This window comes from Nanorana parkeri, unplaced genomic scaffold (assembly GCF_000935625.1).
Source record: "Nanorana parkeri isolate BGI_ZX_2015 unplaced genomic scaffold, ASM93562v1 scaffold825, whole genome shotgun sequence".
In the NCBI taxonomy this organism is placed as follows: Eukaryota; Metazoa; Chordata; class Amphibia; order Anura; family Dicroglossidae; genus Nanorana; species Nanorana parkeri.
Genome location: NW_017307093.1, coordinates 134,935 through 149,355, shown reverse-complemented (window position 1 = coordinate 149,355; position 14,421 = coordinate 134,935). Strand labels below are relative to the sequence as shown.

Here is a 14,421-nt window from a genome sequence, read left to right as displayed (position 1 = left end):
GTAATAAGATTTTTCAGGTCTGCTTTGTTCCTCTTCAGGGAATAAAAACTACTTTTAAGTATTATGTGCCTGCTCCCAGAGATTCCGTGCCAAAAAGTTAGTTTCAAAAAGGAATAGATATAGGATGCTGAGAAGTAATTTTTTATACTATGCTGTATCAAAATGAATGTTGTCTGCGGCAATTGGCTGTGTTTGAAGTTGTAGTCGCATACATTCTGATCATTCTATTAGGTGCTCAGTAAAAGTTTCAACTAGGGATGTCCCGATACCGATACTAGTATCCGGGCCGATAAAGGGCATTTTCAGGAGTACAAGTACTCCTGAAAATGCCCCGATACATAGAGCCGATACCGGCCCTTTAAATTTTTTCCAAATTCACCACAGACGTGTACAGACAATACAGCACAATACTGTCACGGAGGAAGGAAAGCAGCACGTGAGAAGCCATTGACCTGCATAGCCCCTCCCCCGAATACCTCTCCACCAAACGCAGGCTCCCTCTCCTCTCTGACCTCTCCAGACGGAAGTGTGACAGCGTGGTGGGCGGTAAGTGTTCTGTATGGAGAGTCCTGTGTCCCTGCTGGTGCTGGCTGCACCGGTCTGTGCCCCTTTCACAAACCGATGTGGCCAGCACGAGAGGGGAGAAGAGAATGCGACCGGTGACTCTAAAATTCCGCACTGTCCCCCCCCGTACCTCTGCTGCTGCTGCTCCTTCTCCGTCCTTCCGTGTACGCTCCTTTTCCACTTGATGAAACAATCTCTTAAAGTGATAGCTGTCCCTGCTCCTTATTTGTTTAATAATGCACTCATCACCAGACGTACTCAGAAGTTTTCACTGAAGGGAAGGTCCGTTCTGTGTGTTCACGGGGGAGGAGAGGAGAGAAGCCGTAAATCTTGACAACACACAGAACGGACCTTCCCTTTGATTACGAGCGAAAACTTCTGGGTACATCTGGTGAGTGCATTAATTAAACAAATAAGGAGCACGGAGAGCTGACACTTTAAGATATTTAACCAAAAGGAAACAGTTTCATCAAGTGGAAAAGGAAGGGACACTTGTAACTATTGGATATTTTAAATTGCAATAGCCAAGAGCTGGCTGGCTATTGCTCCAAGTGACAGCCTGCTGGATTTACATTCAGCTGCCTCGGCAGCTGAATCCAGTGAAGTGGAAAGGTGACATTAGGGGTCTAAAAGACCCCTAATGTCACCTTAAAGAGAACCTGTCACCTCCAATGCACGCAGCCCTGGTGAGAAACTGCCCTAAAATCATTAGTATGTATTGTTTTAGAAAACATGTTGAATGTCCCTTTAAGAAAAAGTATCGGTAATTGATATCGGCAAGTACATGAGGGACAGTACTTGGTCTTGAAAAAGTGGTATTGGGACATCCCTAGTTTCAACCCACCCAGGTCTACATAAAGTCATAAGTGCATATTTCATCATTAAAAGGGTTAGTTCACCTTTCGGTAAATCCTCAATACTTTCCATTAACCCAAGCACATTGCAAAGTGCTGTTCAGCTGTAAAAAGCTGCCCCTTTTCTATTGCTCTCCTATAGGTCCTGCCCAGCCTGTCTGCACAAAACTCTAGGTGGTGCACTTTGTGCTTGAATGGGCTGAGAAAAGCCACACTTCGAACATCAGGCCCACCCTGCCATTTAACCAGGACAGAGGAGGGGTCAACCACCTAAAGGTTTTTGCAGACAGGCCATACAGGAATGCAATGGGATAGGAACAGGGCTTTGCAATATGATGGGAAGCATGAAAGAGAACTAAACTCCTTAAAGTGCATTATGTAAAGAGCAATCATGTGCAGGAAACCAAAGCAAGCAATCATATTAGAAAGATAATCACTTAAAAGTGATATTAAACCATTGTTTTTTGTTTAAGAATGAGAAGGTCAACATTTACCTGAGTCCGGTGTTCTTCTATAAACTGCTCTTCTTCCTTGTGCTCCAGCTTGTCCCCAAACCACTTTCTCCCTGCCCCCTTGCGGGTGTCTCCTTCAGCTAGCTGGCTGCTGAGGCGAGACCCGTGCGTGCTCGCTCCTAGCTGTGCCCGCACCTAGCTGTGTGCGTCCATAGACAACTCCTCTCAACTGATTGACTGACAGCAGAAGGAGCCAATCGCTCCTCTGCCCTCAGTACCATTCCCCACAACCATGAAGTTTAGGGACCAGTGAAGACTTCAAAGACCCGGCAAAGGCAACAGGTGAACAGAGTTAAGTGTGTGTGTGTGGGGGAGGGGGTTGCACAGGGCAACGTGGAAAGGTGCTAGGCCTTTTTTACTTTAATGCAGAGAATGCATTTAGGTAAAAAATCCCAGCCCTTAGTACCACTTTAAGTGAGTTCACGCGTTGTTGTGCTCAGGTATTGTGGATCACGGCACATCAAAACTACTTTAATCATTTTACTAAAGAAGCCCATAAATATCATGCAGCCCATAGCTCCCAAAGTAATTTTTAAAAAATCCTTGGGTGAAAAAAAAAAAATCAGCATGCGATTTTGACACCATGTTGCTCATCAAATTGGTAGCTTTGAGACCTAAGATTAATGACAGTGTTCCACACAGGGCCTCTTATTATTTATATGAAGTGAATAAGCATTGCCCGAAAGACGAACCTTGTTTGGAAATGCAAACAGTTCAGCGTATAATACGCACATTATTGCTTAATGTTTCACTAAGTGTGACCTAAAATATAGTCCACAGTAAGCACTAATGGATTAGTGGTCACACACTGCTCTTATTTGTTGACCATTTCCTTCCAAACCCTTTCCATTCTCAAATGTTGATCAGTATGCTAAAAAACACACTGCATGTTTTATTCATAAGCTGACATCTGCACAAAAAGCAAGTTAAAACACAAGCCTTGCGCAGAAAGCACCTTTGGTCATTACAATTAGACATGAAGAAAACATATAGTACATATTAGCATATGTATGTATTATTTCCAGGAAATTATGTCGCAATCAGCTTAAAGTGACCTGCAGATTAAAACTTGGGGAACAAAAAAAATGTACCCTTCAGGTGGGCAATTTAAATCCTTTTAATTTATTATGGGCAAACAGCATGGCGAAAGGTGCAGGGCATACATAATGAAATGAACGGATGCAAGGCTGTGTATCAGCATCATGTCGCCTCAACAGCAGGCAGCTCATAAGTTTTATAAATAAAATAAAGAAGTGCCAGTTGGACTTCTGTTGCAATCAGCTCTAATGTGCTGCTATTCTGATTGCTATCTGCCCTATACTGATTAGCATAGCATCCCCACAAAAAGATGATCATCTTAGCATAGAATAAATCACCAGTAGAGAGGGGAGGCTGAAATGTCCCTTTGTCTTGTAGTCTTAATAACAAATTAGGAGCACTTTGGTGGTGATTTTGCCAAGCTTCTGATTTCATGAGTCATAAATACATATATTAAGCAGAGTATATGGGCTTGTAAATAAGTATCATTTAAAAATCTCTACATATATACTGCATTTAGAAATACATTTGAAGATTTTAAATGAATACACAAAGTTTTTTTCTATTTCTGCCTGGAGTTCAGCTTTAAAATTTAGAACCCTTGCATATTTCTTTTTTCATGTTTTCATTTCCAGCAAGCAGGTGGAGCTCTAGTCTCATGTTCACATGCTCTCCAAGCAATCCTTTTGTACTTTTCTGATTTTTTTTTTACAAAAATTAATAGTTGAACCAATTTTTACACTCCAGTGACTCATCTCCTTCCCTGACGACACTGCTCAGATTGAGAAGTATAAAACAAAGATTTTTTAAATGTATTCACTTAAAGAAAATTCGCCACAAACCAAAGGATAGAAAATACTTTAAAAATGCATACACTTAAAGAAAATTTACCCTAAACCAAAGATTAAAACACAAACACTTTAAAGAATAAAGAACTCCTGGAAAACGTTTTCTTAACCCTTGCAGTAGAGCTACCCCCACACTACAAGTGTTAAGCGCTCGTTTGTGTCTAGGTGCTAAAATAACAAAGCTATACTCACCGGAAGCTCCGAGCCAGCCAGCTGTCACAGTGCTCCCTCCAGACTGTCTCCTTCTCCGCTGCAGCATTGGAATCTTCCTCAGCATCCACATGTTTATACACTGTGTATAGACATGATGACTCAGGGACCTTAGACTGCTGAAAGGACGGGGAGAGAGGCTCCAGGGACCGGTCTAAGAGCAAGCCGGCTCAGAGCATCAGGTGAGTATAACTTTTTTTAATCTAGACAAAAACGAGCATTTAAGCCTTGTAGTGCTGGGGTAGCCCCACTGCAAGGGTTAATCATTTTTCCCCCTGGAGTTCTGTATATGTAATGTACATGTTTAAAAATAATGAATCACAAACCACAATAGCTTTAAGACAAACAGGACTTTGGAATTAGTTTTAAAGTGTAACTGCATCTGTGCACACGCAGGGCAGGGAGAGAGCTGAAGGTAAAGGGTCCAACTCTCTAGGCTGCTGCTTTTAGTCTAAAGCCATCATCCATGCCTGATCCTTCAAAAATGTCTTGCAAACCAATGTCAGCCCCACCAGTTCCTAGTTACAAAGGCTGCATATGGAGCTCTAGACTAGAGCACACTCCTCTCTCCAGGATTCCCACCTTCTCCTTAAGTTTGAACTGCACTTAAACACCACCCAGCATACAAGCTTGTTACTAAGTAAATGCTATGACTGTGACGGAGTCAGTCTGAAGGGCAGGGTGAAGGTGCTGTACAAGTGAGTCACATTTGGACAGTGAAATATAAAGGCAGTGCCGCAATGTTTTTGAAAAAAAAGTTTTTATGAGCAAATGTTAATATCTGACTTTAGGGACATCCATTTTTTTTTACCTCATTTTCAAGAACTCTCTGTGAATTAATAGATTGTTGGCAACTCTGTAGCAGAGATTTCCAGATGCTTCTTCACCAAGCTTGTTCAAATCAGTTTCATTTTCCAGGCACATAGATCTGCAAATATTGATCACATTTGCTGGTCTACTGTCTGACCCTGCTTACTAACCCAGCACTATGATGGACAAATTCAATGGCAATAATGAAGGTTAGCGGCAGTGTAAGGCTGTCATTTAGGCTATTTGGTTAATATTTGCATACTGTTGTGCATGAAGAGTAAGGGACCCCAAAACACGGACTCAGAAAGCTAACCTGCAGGCACTTGGTGGAGGCTGCTACTTGGTACCACCAATGGTAGAGGTACATTTACTATAAGATTACTATTATGGAGACCTTGCATTTTAACTTGTTTGCAAATAATACAGTATTTGGGGAATAAAAATATTATTCTTCTGTTACTACATGACACATAGCTATGCAGTGGAATAAAGTCCATACAAGATATCTCAAGCTACAAACTGACTTAGTTGCACTATTAGTGTGGGCAACTATGTGGCAAATGAGGATTAAAAGGAGAACTATGGGGTTAAGGCTTTTCCCCATAGTTCTCCTTAGGGTAACGGGATGTTGTACCCTTAGGGCAGGGGCGCCCACTATTTTTCGTCTGGAGATCTACTTTTCAAATGACAAGCTCATTGAGATCTACCAACGAAAAAACACATGCATTCAGGGGCGGGAGGGGGTGTGGCGGTGCATTGAAGTCAATGGCACCGCAGCCAGGCTCCGCAGGCAGGCCCCTCGCCCACAGTGCGATCGCCTGCATTAGTGCCTGTGTTCCAGTCCAGAGCGATCCGCAAAAATGCTGCGAGCACTATTTTTGCAGACCGCACTGGACCGGAAAGCAGGCACTAATGTGCCTGCGTTCCGAGTGCGGGCGATGCCATTGACTTCAATGCAGCTCCACACCCCCTCCCTCACCTGAACGCAGGGAGTCGGCCGGCTTACATTCCAGTGCGCCCTACATGTCCCGGCGTCCTGTCCTCCTGTGGTGCTCATGTGGCCGACGTTGCACATGGGGTGTCCTGCACCTTTCCATCTGCAGCGTCTGACACATTCACCACGGGAGCATAGCCGTAGCCAGCTCCTTTTGCGCCTGAGGTAAGAAAAAAAACAACGTTTTTTTAAATGTATTTTTTACTATTTTTTTATTTTAATTTTCATTATTTATTTTTATTTTTCTTTAAATTTTCGTTTTTTTTTACTCTTGGGGGGGCTTCTGGGAAATATTAGGGGTCTAAAAAGCCCCTTTTTTTCTGCAGCCTCTATTCTAAATGAATGGAAAGCACAGAGGCTTCCCATTCATTCAGAAAATATTTACTATCAAGCAGTTTCTGAATGGGGAGGAGCCTCTGTACAGAGTGCTTCTCCCCATTGAGAAACTCATGAATGAACGGGACGTGATGTAAATCACATCCTGTTCATTCATTTATAACTGGGGACACATAGTACTATGTGTCCCCAGTTATTTACAAACACTGGAGTGATCAGCCGATCGCTCCAGTGTTTGTCCTGCACAGAGGATTGGTACATACTACTGACATGTACCGATCCTCTGCCGCTCGGCCACGCACAAATGGGCTCAGCTTCTCCTCTGCATCCCCCCTGCTCTCCCGGGCAGAGGCAGCGGGGGATCCGACGAGAAGTGAAAGAGCACTTCAGCCGCGGGGGGGTCGGAGCCGCTACGACAGAACGGACGAGCAGTGAGGGGAGAGAGAGGCGCCGGCTGTCAGATCCTGGCCGAGCGTCTCTCTCTCTCCTCACTGCTCTGCATTAGTTAGTGACAGCGGCTCTGTCCTCCGCCCTCCCCCGCCGCCGGTTCCTTCACTTCTTCTCGGATCCCCGCTGGGGAGAGCAGCGGGGATCCAGAGAAGCGGCGGGAGGAGAGGACATGCGATCTACCAGTGATCGCTACGCGATTGACTGGTAGATCGCAATCGACCTTGTGGGCACCCCAGCCTTAGGGTAACGGGATTATGTCTGGATCCGCCCAGCTGCGTGACTGACAGCTGGCTCTGCCTATCTAGAGGCAGAGCCAGCTGTACACGCCCCCTCCCCCATGCGTTCCGCCAGTCAGCACTGGCGGATCGCAGCGGGGACGGGGGAATCCAGTCCCTCCCCTGTCACTTCTCTGTGCCGTGACAAGATCGAGAAGTGAGCGACTGCCGGTATGTGTTCGCTCACCTCCCGATCTACGGAGCCGACCTGTGACAGTCTCATTGTCACAGGTCGGCTAGAACTATGAGGTGAGTGAAAAGCGCTCACCTCATAGTTCTCCTTTAATGTTGATACTTGGGGGCTAAAAACATGCATGCAAACTAGGGAAAGTAAAACCGGGGGAAGTCGATGAGAAACGCTACAATCAAGTTGCAGTTTCTAGAGCAAGCAAGATACTTTTTTTGCATAAAAAGAGGCATAGACTTAAGAGAAAGACATGCAGGCTGATTTAATAAAAGAGAATGTTCATTCATTAAACTGTATCTGTGTTCACTTTGAATACTTAATCATGTGCAGATGAAATAAACAGGAATTTGCTCTTCACATGATTAATTAATTCAAGTGAATCTTCACTCAATTTAAGAAGATTGAAGAATTCCCAACTCCTTTAATAAATCAGTGTCGTAGTCGTTCCCCTTACAAAGCACAATATCATCCTGAATATGCAGTTCATTTTAGGCACCAGGTTAAAAAAGTAATGTTGCAGAACTAAAGAAAGTGCAGAAAAATAGGATTTTTGTACTCACCGTAAAATCCTTTTTTCTCCGTTCATTGAAGGACACAGGCAACAGATCGTAGATCCTGAATGGTAGGGTAATATCGCCACCTGCAGGAGAAGGACGCTAGGCACAAAAGACCAATTACAGCCTAGGGGCGGCCCCTGCCGGTGGCCACACCCCCCACCTGCTGAGAAGTCTCCGGTTTAGTAACAAGCAGTTAGGAGTGTACACCCCATAAAGAGGGCGGGGCCTGTGTCCTTCAATGAACGGAGAGAAAAGGATTTTACGGTGAGTACAAAAATCCTATTTTCTCTCCCGTTCATTGAAGGACACAGGCAACAGATCGTAGATCCTGAATGGTAGGGACGTCACCAAGCAGTAACACACTGAGGGATGGGCAACAACAAAAAAAACACCCAAAAGACCCCTCAAGCGCCGCCTGCAACACTTTGCGCCCCAAACCAGCATCCGCCGATGCTCACACGTCCACCTTGTAGAACCCAACAAAGGTGTGAACAGAAGACCAAGTAGCGGCCTTACAAACCTGAGAAACAGAGGCCCCGTGGCGGAAAGCCCAGGAAGCCCCAACAGCCCTAGTAGAATGGGCAGTGACAGGAAATGGAGGCTCACGCCCCTTAACGGCGTACGCCTGAGTCACAACAGTACGTATCCACCTAGAGATGGTAGCCGCCGACGCGGCCCAACCCTTACGAGGACCCTCCGTGAGCACGAACAGGGAGTCGGTCCCGCGGAAAGAAGCCGTAGCTTCCAAATAAACGCGAAGAGCGCGAACAACATCCAAACAGTGGAGCGCACGCTCCTTCCTATGAACCGGCTTTGGACACAGGGAAGGTAAGCCAATGTCCTCATTCAGATGGAATGCCGACATAACCTACGGCAGGAACGCCGGCCGAGGACGGAGAGCCGCCTTGTCCCAATGCAAAACCAGCAATGGGGACTTGCAGGACAAGGCAGCCAACTCCGACACCCGCTTACCCGGACCGCCAGACCCTGGAGCCGGGCCGACCAATGAAGGAGAGAGAGAGAGGCGAAACGCCCGAAGTTCCAACACATTTATCGACAGACCGGACTCTCCCGGCGACCAACGACCCTGCACGGTCAAGGAGCCCAAGACCCCGCCCCAGAGGCTGGCGTCCGTGGTGACCACCATCCAATGCACCGGGAGAAAAGACTTCCCCCGCACCAAGACCGGAGATCGAAGCCGCCACCACCGCAGGGAGGCTCTCGCCAATGACAGGGGGTACTTGTCCCACTGTACCAGGATGTTCCTCTGCAGGGTCCTGGTATGGTGTTGCGCAAAAGGCACCGCCTCGAAGGAGGCCCCCATGAGACCCAGGACCTGCATGTAAACCCGAATGGTCGACCACTGGCGAGTCCGCAGAAGCCGAACCTTGGAACGGAGCTTCAGGAGCTTGTCCCGGGGGAGAAAGACCCGGCCGCGACAGTGTCCAGAACCAAACCCAGATACTCCAGGCGTGGTGAAGGCACCAGGCAAGATTTTTGCAGGTTCAGAAGCCACCCGAACTCCTCCAAGGACCGCACTGTGACCCCCAAAGCTGTCACCATGGAAGAATGCGACTCTGCCCGTAGGAGCAGATCGTCCAGGTACCCCACGATCGAAACTCCCCGACAACGCAACAGCGCGAGAATCGGGGCTAGCACCTTGGTGAACACACGTGGGGCCGACGCCAGCCCGAAGGACAGCGCCACAAACTGAAAACGGTCCTCCCCCACCGCGAAACGAAGATATCACTGATGAGACTCGCAAATGGGTACATGAAGGTATGCATCCCGGATATCGATGTAGGCCAGCAGAACCCCTGACGGAGCCATGCCACCACAGACCGGATGGATTCCATCCGGAACCGACGGACCCGCGCGAAGGTGTTCAAGCGTTTGAGGTCCAGGATGGGCCGCACCCCCTCGTTCTTGGGCACAGCAAACAGGTTTGAAGACGGGAAGAAACGGTTGCCCGGACTGGACAGAAACTCGATCTTGTAGCCCGAATAAACCAGCTCCCGGACCCAAGAGTCGGAGACGTGGGCCAGCCAAAAATCCGCAAAGAGCCGAAGGCGGCCCCTCACCCCGGGACCCGGAGACGGGGCCCGACCTTCATGCGGACTGGGGCTTGCCAGCGGGCTTGGCAGACTTGGGCTGCCACGGACGCTTGGAGGATTGGGAAGAGGAGGATTTATTAAACTTACCGCCCTTGTCGGGAGGGCGGGGGGCCGAAAAAGCCGCTTGTGAGCGGAGAAGGTAGGCCCAGGCTGCCCATCCTTAATGATCTCATCAAAGGTGGAACCAAACAGATGGTCCCCAGTAAAGGGCAACTCTTGAAGAGCCTTCTTGGAAGCCTGGGCCGCCGACCAGCACTTAAGCCAGAGCAAACGGCGAAGCGTCACCGCTGACAACGACACCCTGGACACCCACAAAGGCGGGGGAGACTTTCTCCTCCGCAAGACCCTGATGTAACATTTTAGCCCACTCAGTTAGAGTCTGAGAGACCAAGGCCGAAGCCAAGACCGGACGCATGAGAGCGCCCGAGACAGAGTACAGGGACCGCAAAAGCGCTTCAGCCGTCCTATCGGAAGGATCCTTAAAGGACGGAGAATCCTCCACCGGAATAACCGTGGCTTTGTTCAAACGAGAGACCGGCGGGTCCACCACCGGTGGGGAAGACCACTTAGACACAAAGTCCTCCTCCAAGGGGTAGTGAACGGAGAACCGCTTCGGAACCGCAAAGGACTCGGAAGGCCGTTTCCACTCCTTATAAATGAATTCATCAAAAAAGGAGATGTAAGGAAACACCTTGGCGGAACGCCTGCTCTTATGCGTCCCAAACTGCACATGCGGCAGCGTGGAAGTGCTGGCAACATCCTCAATTTTAAGGGTCTCCCTGACAGCGCGGACCAGCGCTGAAACCATCTCACGTTCCTTGACCAGAGCGTAGACGCAGCTTCATCCTCACTGGGTCGGATGAGGACCCAGATCAGGATGAGGCAACGTCGTGGAGAGTTCCCCCTCCTCATCGGACTCCCCTGACAAGGCAGGGGATGGCAAGGGCAGAACCCGCTTCCTAGGTGGGCGCTGCCTCAAGGCGCGCTCCATGCGCGTCACAAACCCATCCATGGCAGGAGGAAAAATATTCCAGGGACAATGCGGTACCACCCACCCCCCCTGAAGAACTGGTGGAAAGCACGGGCGACTGGCAGAGCAGCGCAGGCGTACAGGATGCACAAAGAGGGGGTCTAGAGGGGACCGCAGAGCGCAGCCCACAACCCTCACAAGGCAATGCAGGAGAGTCATACTGCGATCCGCAGAAAAAAACACCCCAATGACCGGAGACCACCAGGCAAGGGGAAGAGGTCATCAGCCGCGTGTACCACCCACCCCAACTACCAAGCACCTCCAAGGCCCAGGGTCCCCCCGAGAGGGCCCTCACAGGAGCCAGCACCATGTTAGGTAGGAGGGAAGGAAGGGAGGGGAGGGGGAGGTGGAAGACACAGGAGGCTGCAGCTGTGAGAACAGCGCAGCCTCCAGCTTACCTTCAATCCAGGTCTTCAGAACATCCACCGGAGACTCCACATACAAACCCACACGAGGGAAGACCGGAAACCGTCCAGGACCAGCAGGGCACCGGCAGGAGAACGCCCCCGGCCGAAGCCGCGGCGTCGCCAGCCTGCGGAGAGAGCCGCGACCGGTGGGCCGGAGCCCCCGGTCAAAGGTCCCTCTCCCGGGACGAATCCCATGAGGCGTCGGGGAGGACCACCCCGCGCAGCCGACCCATCGTAGCAGAGTCTGCATGCGCTCGTCGGTCACCCAGGGGAGACTACAAGGATCTACAGTCATCCAGCCTGTCGCCCTGGGGACACTTGCTAGAAGAAAATCAAGTCAAACGGAAGAAAGGAAAAAAATTCTTCAGAGAAAATCTTTTAGCTCCTTACTCCTGACGCTAGGCAAAAAACTGGAGACTTGTCAGCAGGTGGGGGGTTTGGCCACCGGCAGGGGCCGCCCTTAGGCTGTAATTGGTCTTTAATTTTGTGCCTAGCGTCCTTCTCCTGCAGGTGGCGATATTACCCTACCATTCAGGATCTACGATCTGTTGCCTGTGTCCTTCAATGAACGGGAGAGAAATAGCAGTTTAATTGAGGGGTATAGAGGACCTTCCCTATAAAGAAAAAGTAAGGCGGTAGTAAACCACCGCGTGGTAAGGTTTTTGCCATAATGTGCACAGTATACTTTCACATTATTGCATATCTACCTCACAAGTGTGCCCTTCTCCACCCTGTGCGATCCATCTTTGGTGCCCCACCGCCACTTCTGGGTTCTTTGCGATTGCTCTTTGGCCATTGATAAGGATACTCCTGCACATGCTCACAGGAGTCACATCCTCCCCGGCACCTCACCCCTTCACAGAATCTAGAGATGTTGTGAATGAGCGGTGTCTGTACACTACATGGCACATGCACTGTACATTCTAGACAAACAAATATAGCTTTTTTCTTTTTGATAGAAGATACTTTGCATATCTCTTCTGCCAAAAATTACTATCCCCCAGCAATTGTTTATTATTTTTTTTCCTTGAGAAGAAGCGTTTTAAAGGGGGCATATGATTTACTTGTGTTTTTACAGTTAAGGTATGGAAGTACAGTGGAAATGTGGAATAGACTTCCACAGGTTTTAGTTCTAGCCAACTCTTAAGTTTGTTTAAAAAGTCTGGATATGTTTTTAAATACACAGAATATGACTGTTAATAAGTAATAACACTGTAGATGGTTGATCCAGGGAGTCTGATTGCCTTAGGGGATCAGGATACAAATTGGATCATGTTTTACAAGTGTTTTTTTTGCCTTGCTCTGGATGAACTACACGATTAAGGTTCTGTGGATGCAGGTTTTAAATAATTAAATAACTATGACCACATTAAAATTCCATCTGTAAAAGCATCCACTTTCAAATTAATACAATCAAATAGCAGTTACTAGTGCTTTCCCTGTACACACACTTTTCCTGTTTTCTCTGTTTGTATTATGCAGCCACTGTATTTGGTTTTGCTATTCGTGCTGTGCCTGCCTCTGGCTATGGGCAACGTTAGACAGATCTTGTGCTGCAGTCCTTTGCTGGGCAATAGAGAGATCAATGATATCACATATGACATGCCAGCTGCACTGTCTTCACAGTAGTGGGTGTTGCCAGGCTTATTTATACCAAAAACATGACACTATTAATTTTTATATATTTACGACACACTTTAAGCATTGCTGAAATTTGATATTGCTTGTTTGGTGTGTAGTGGGACTGTCATATATGTTGCTACGTGGAAGCACCTGAAGCTGAGGTCCACTTTTAGGTACAAATAGGAAGAAAAAAAATGGGTTAGATCAAAAAAAATACAAGTCATATATGCTAAAGAAAATGTAGCTTACTTGCGTTGCTGGATTCTGATGCCACATGTGAAGAGCTCCATGGAATGAATGAGCAACAAACATCGATTTCTTTGGGCTAAATTGACATCCATAAAATCCCAGCGTATTGCCGCCAACTTCTCCAACACGGACCTTTGCATTTAAAGGAGATAAACATTACTGGAATTCTTTACCAATGATTCTGAATAAAAGTATGCCTGCCGACCCCTCCGGTTTTACAAGAGTGAACAAAGGGCAAATTATAGCTGGTAGCTGAGAGGGTGGAACATGAATCTGCATATATATATAGATATATATATATAACCCCTTACTATATATATATTGCATATATATAGTAAGGGGTTGTAGATTTAAAGATTATAGTGAATTTTAAAAGGGTCATATTAAAGAAAACCTGTAGTATAAACCTAACCTGCATTATGACTTAACAGTAAGCAATACAAGTTCTTTGCAAGTGTCGTTACTACTAAATGAAACTCTGCCAGTAATTTCATATACCTGTAAAACAAGAAAAAGAAGGGATCTTCCAGGCAAGAATTGCTGGAAGTAGCGGTTACTAAAGTTAAATCGAGACCGGTAATTTTTGTGCAAAAAAGTATAAACTTTATTTATATGCAAAAAATTCTAATACCATCCATGTGCTTCTTAGGATTTCTATTTAAAAAGAACAACGTTGTACATAACACTCATACATACACTCAGTCATGCTATGGGCCCCACACATTATAAGGCAATAATAACCTCCTAGGTTTCCTTGGGGTGATAATAAGTATTGACAATTAACACCTTGTAGGCTGTAAGTGGTATCTAGAGTTGATGATTTTATTCCTCGTACTACTTAAAGTAAAAAGTCCATTTCTGATGTTAAAGCAGGTTTATGAACAGTGTCCATTTTGGGCTTGTGCCAATTAAGGATTATCAAATACAATGTATCTAGTGAGTACGGAACAAATTGCAATATTCCCGAAAATGAATGGGCTCAAAAAATGAGCTATATTTACATCGATTTGGATGATGTATATTCGTTACAGTCCCAGGTGTATATATAATTCAGCAACACCCGTCTTCACCACGGAACCATACTGTGACTATTTTCACTATTCACAGTAAAACCAAATAGATTCACTTACCAAGCGCAACATACCCACTTCTCTTTAAAGCACTTAAACACACATTGTTGCAGCTGGTGTTTTAAATCCGACTCCTAGCGCAAACTAAGTTGTTTTGAAGATTTACATGAAGCTCACACCAGTGACTTAACACAGCAACTTCTCCCGTGTGTGTGTGTGTGTGTGTGTGTGTGTGTGTGTGTGTGTGTGTGTGTGTGTGTGTGTGTGTGTCGAGAGATCTCTTGATCGATGTA

At 46.9% G+C, this 14,421-nt stretch overlaps 1 protein-coding gene across 2 annotated transcripts in view; it reads right to left on the bottom strand.

Annotated features, from left to right (window-relative positions):
• ELP2 (elongator acetyltransferase complex subunit 2) overlaps nt 1–14,421 on the bottom strand; it is a 111,477-nt gene that overhangs the window by 36,697 nt on the left and 60,359 nt on the right. For both annotated transcript variants that reach the window (XM_018565261.1, XM_018565260.1), the window contains one exon: nt 13,059–13,190. In XM_018565261.1, coding sequence (XP_018420763.1) covers nt 13,059–13,190 — 132 coding nt within the window. The remainder of the gene's footprint in view (nt 1–13,058; nt 13,191–14,421) is intronic.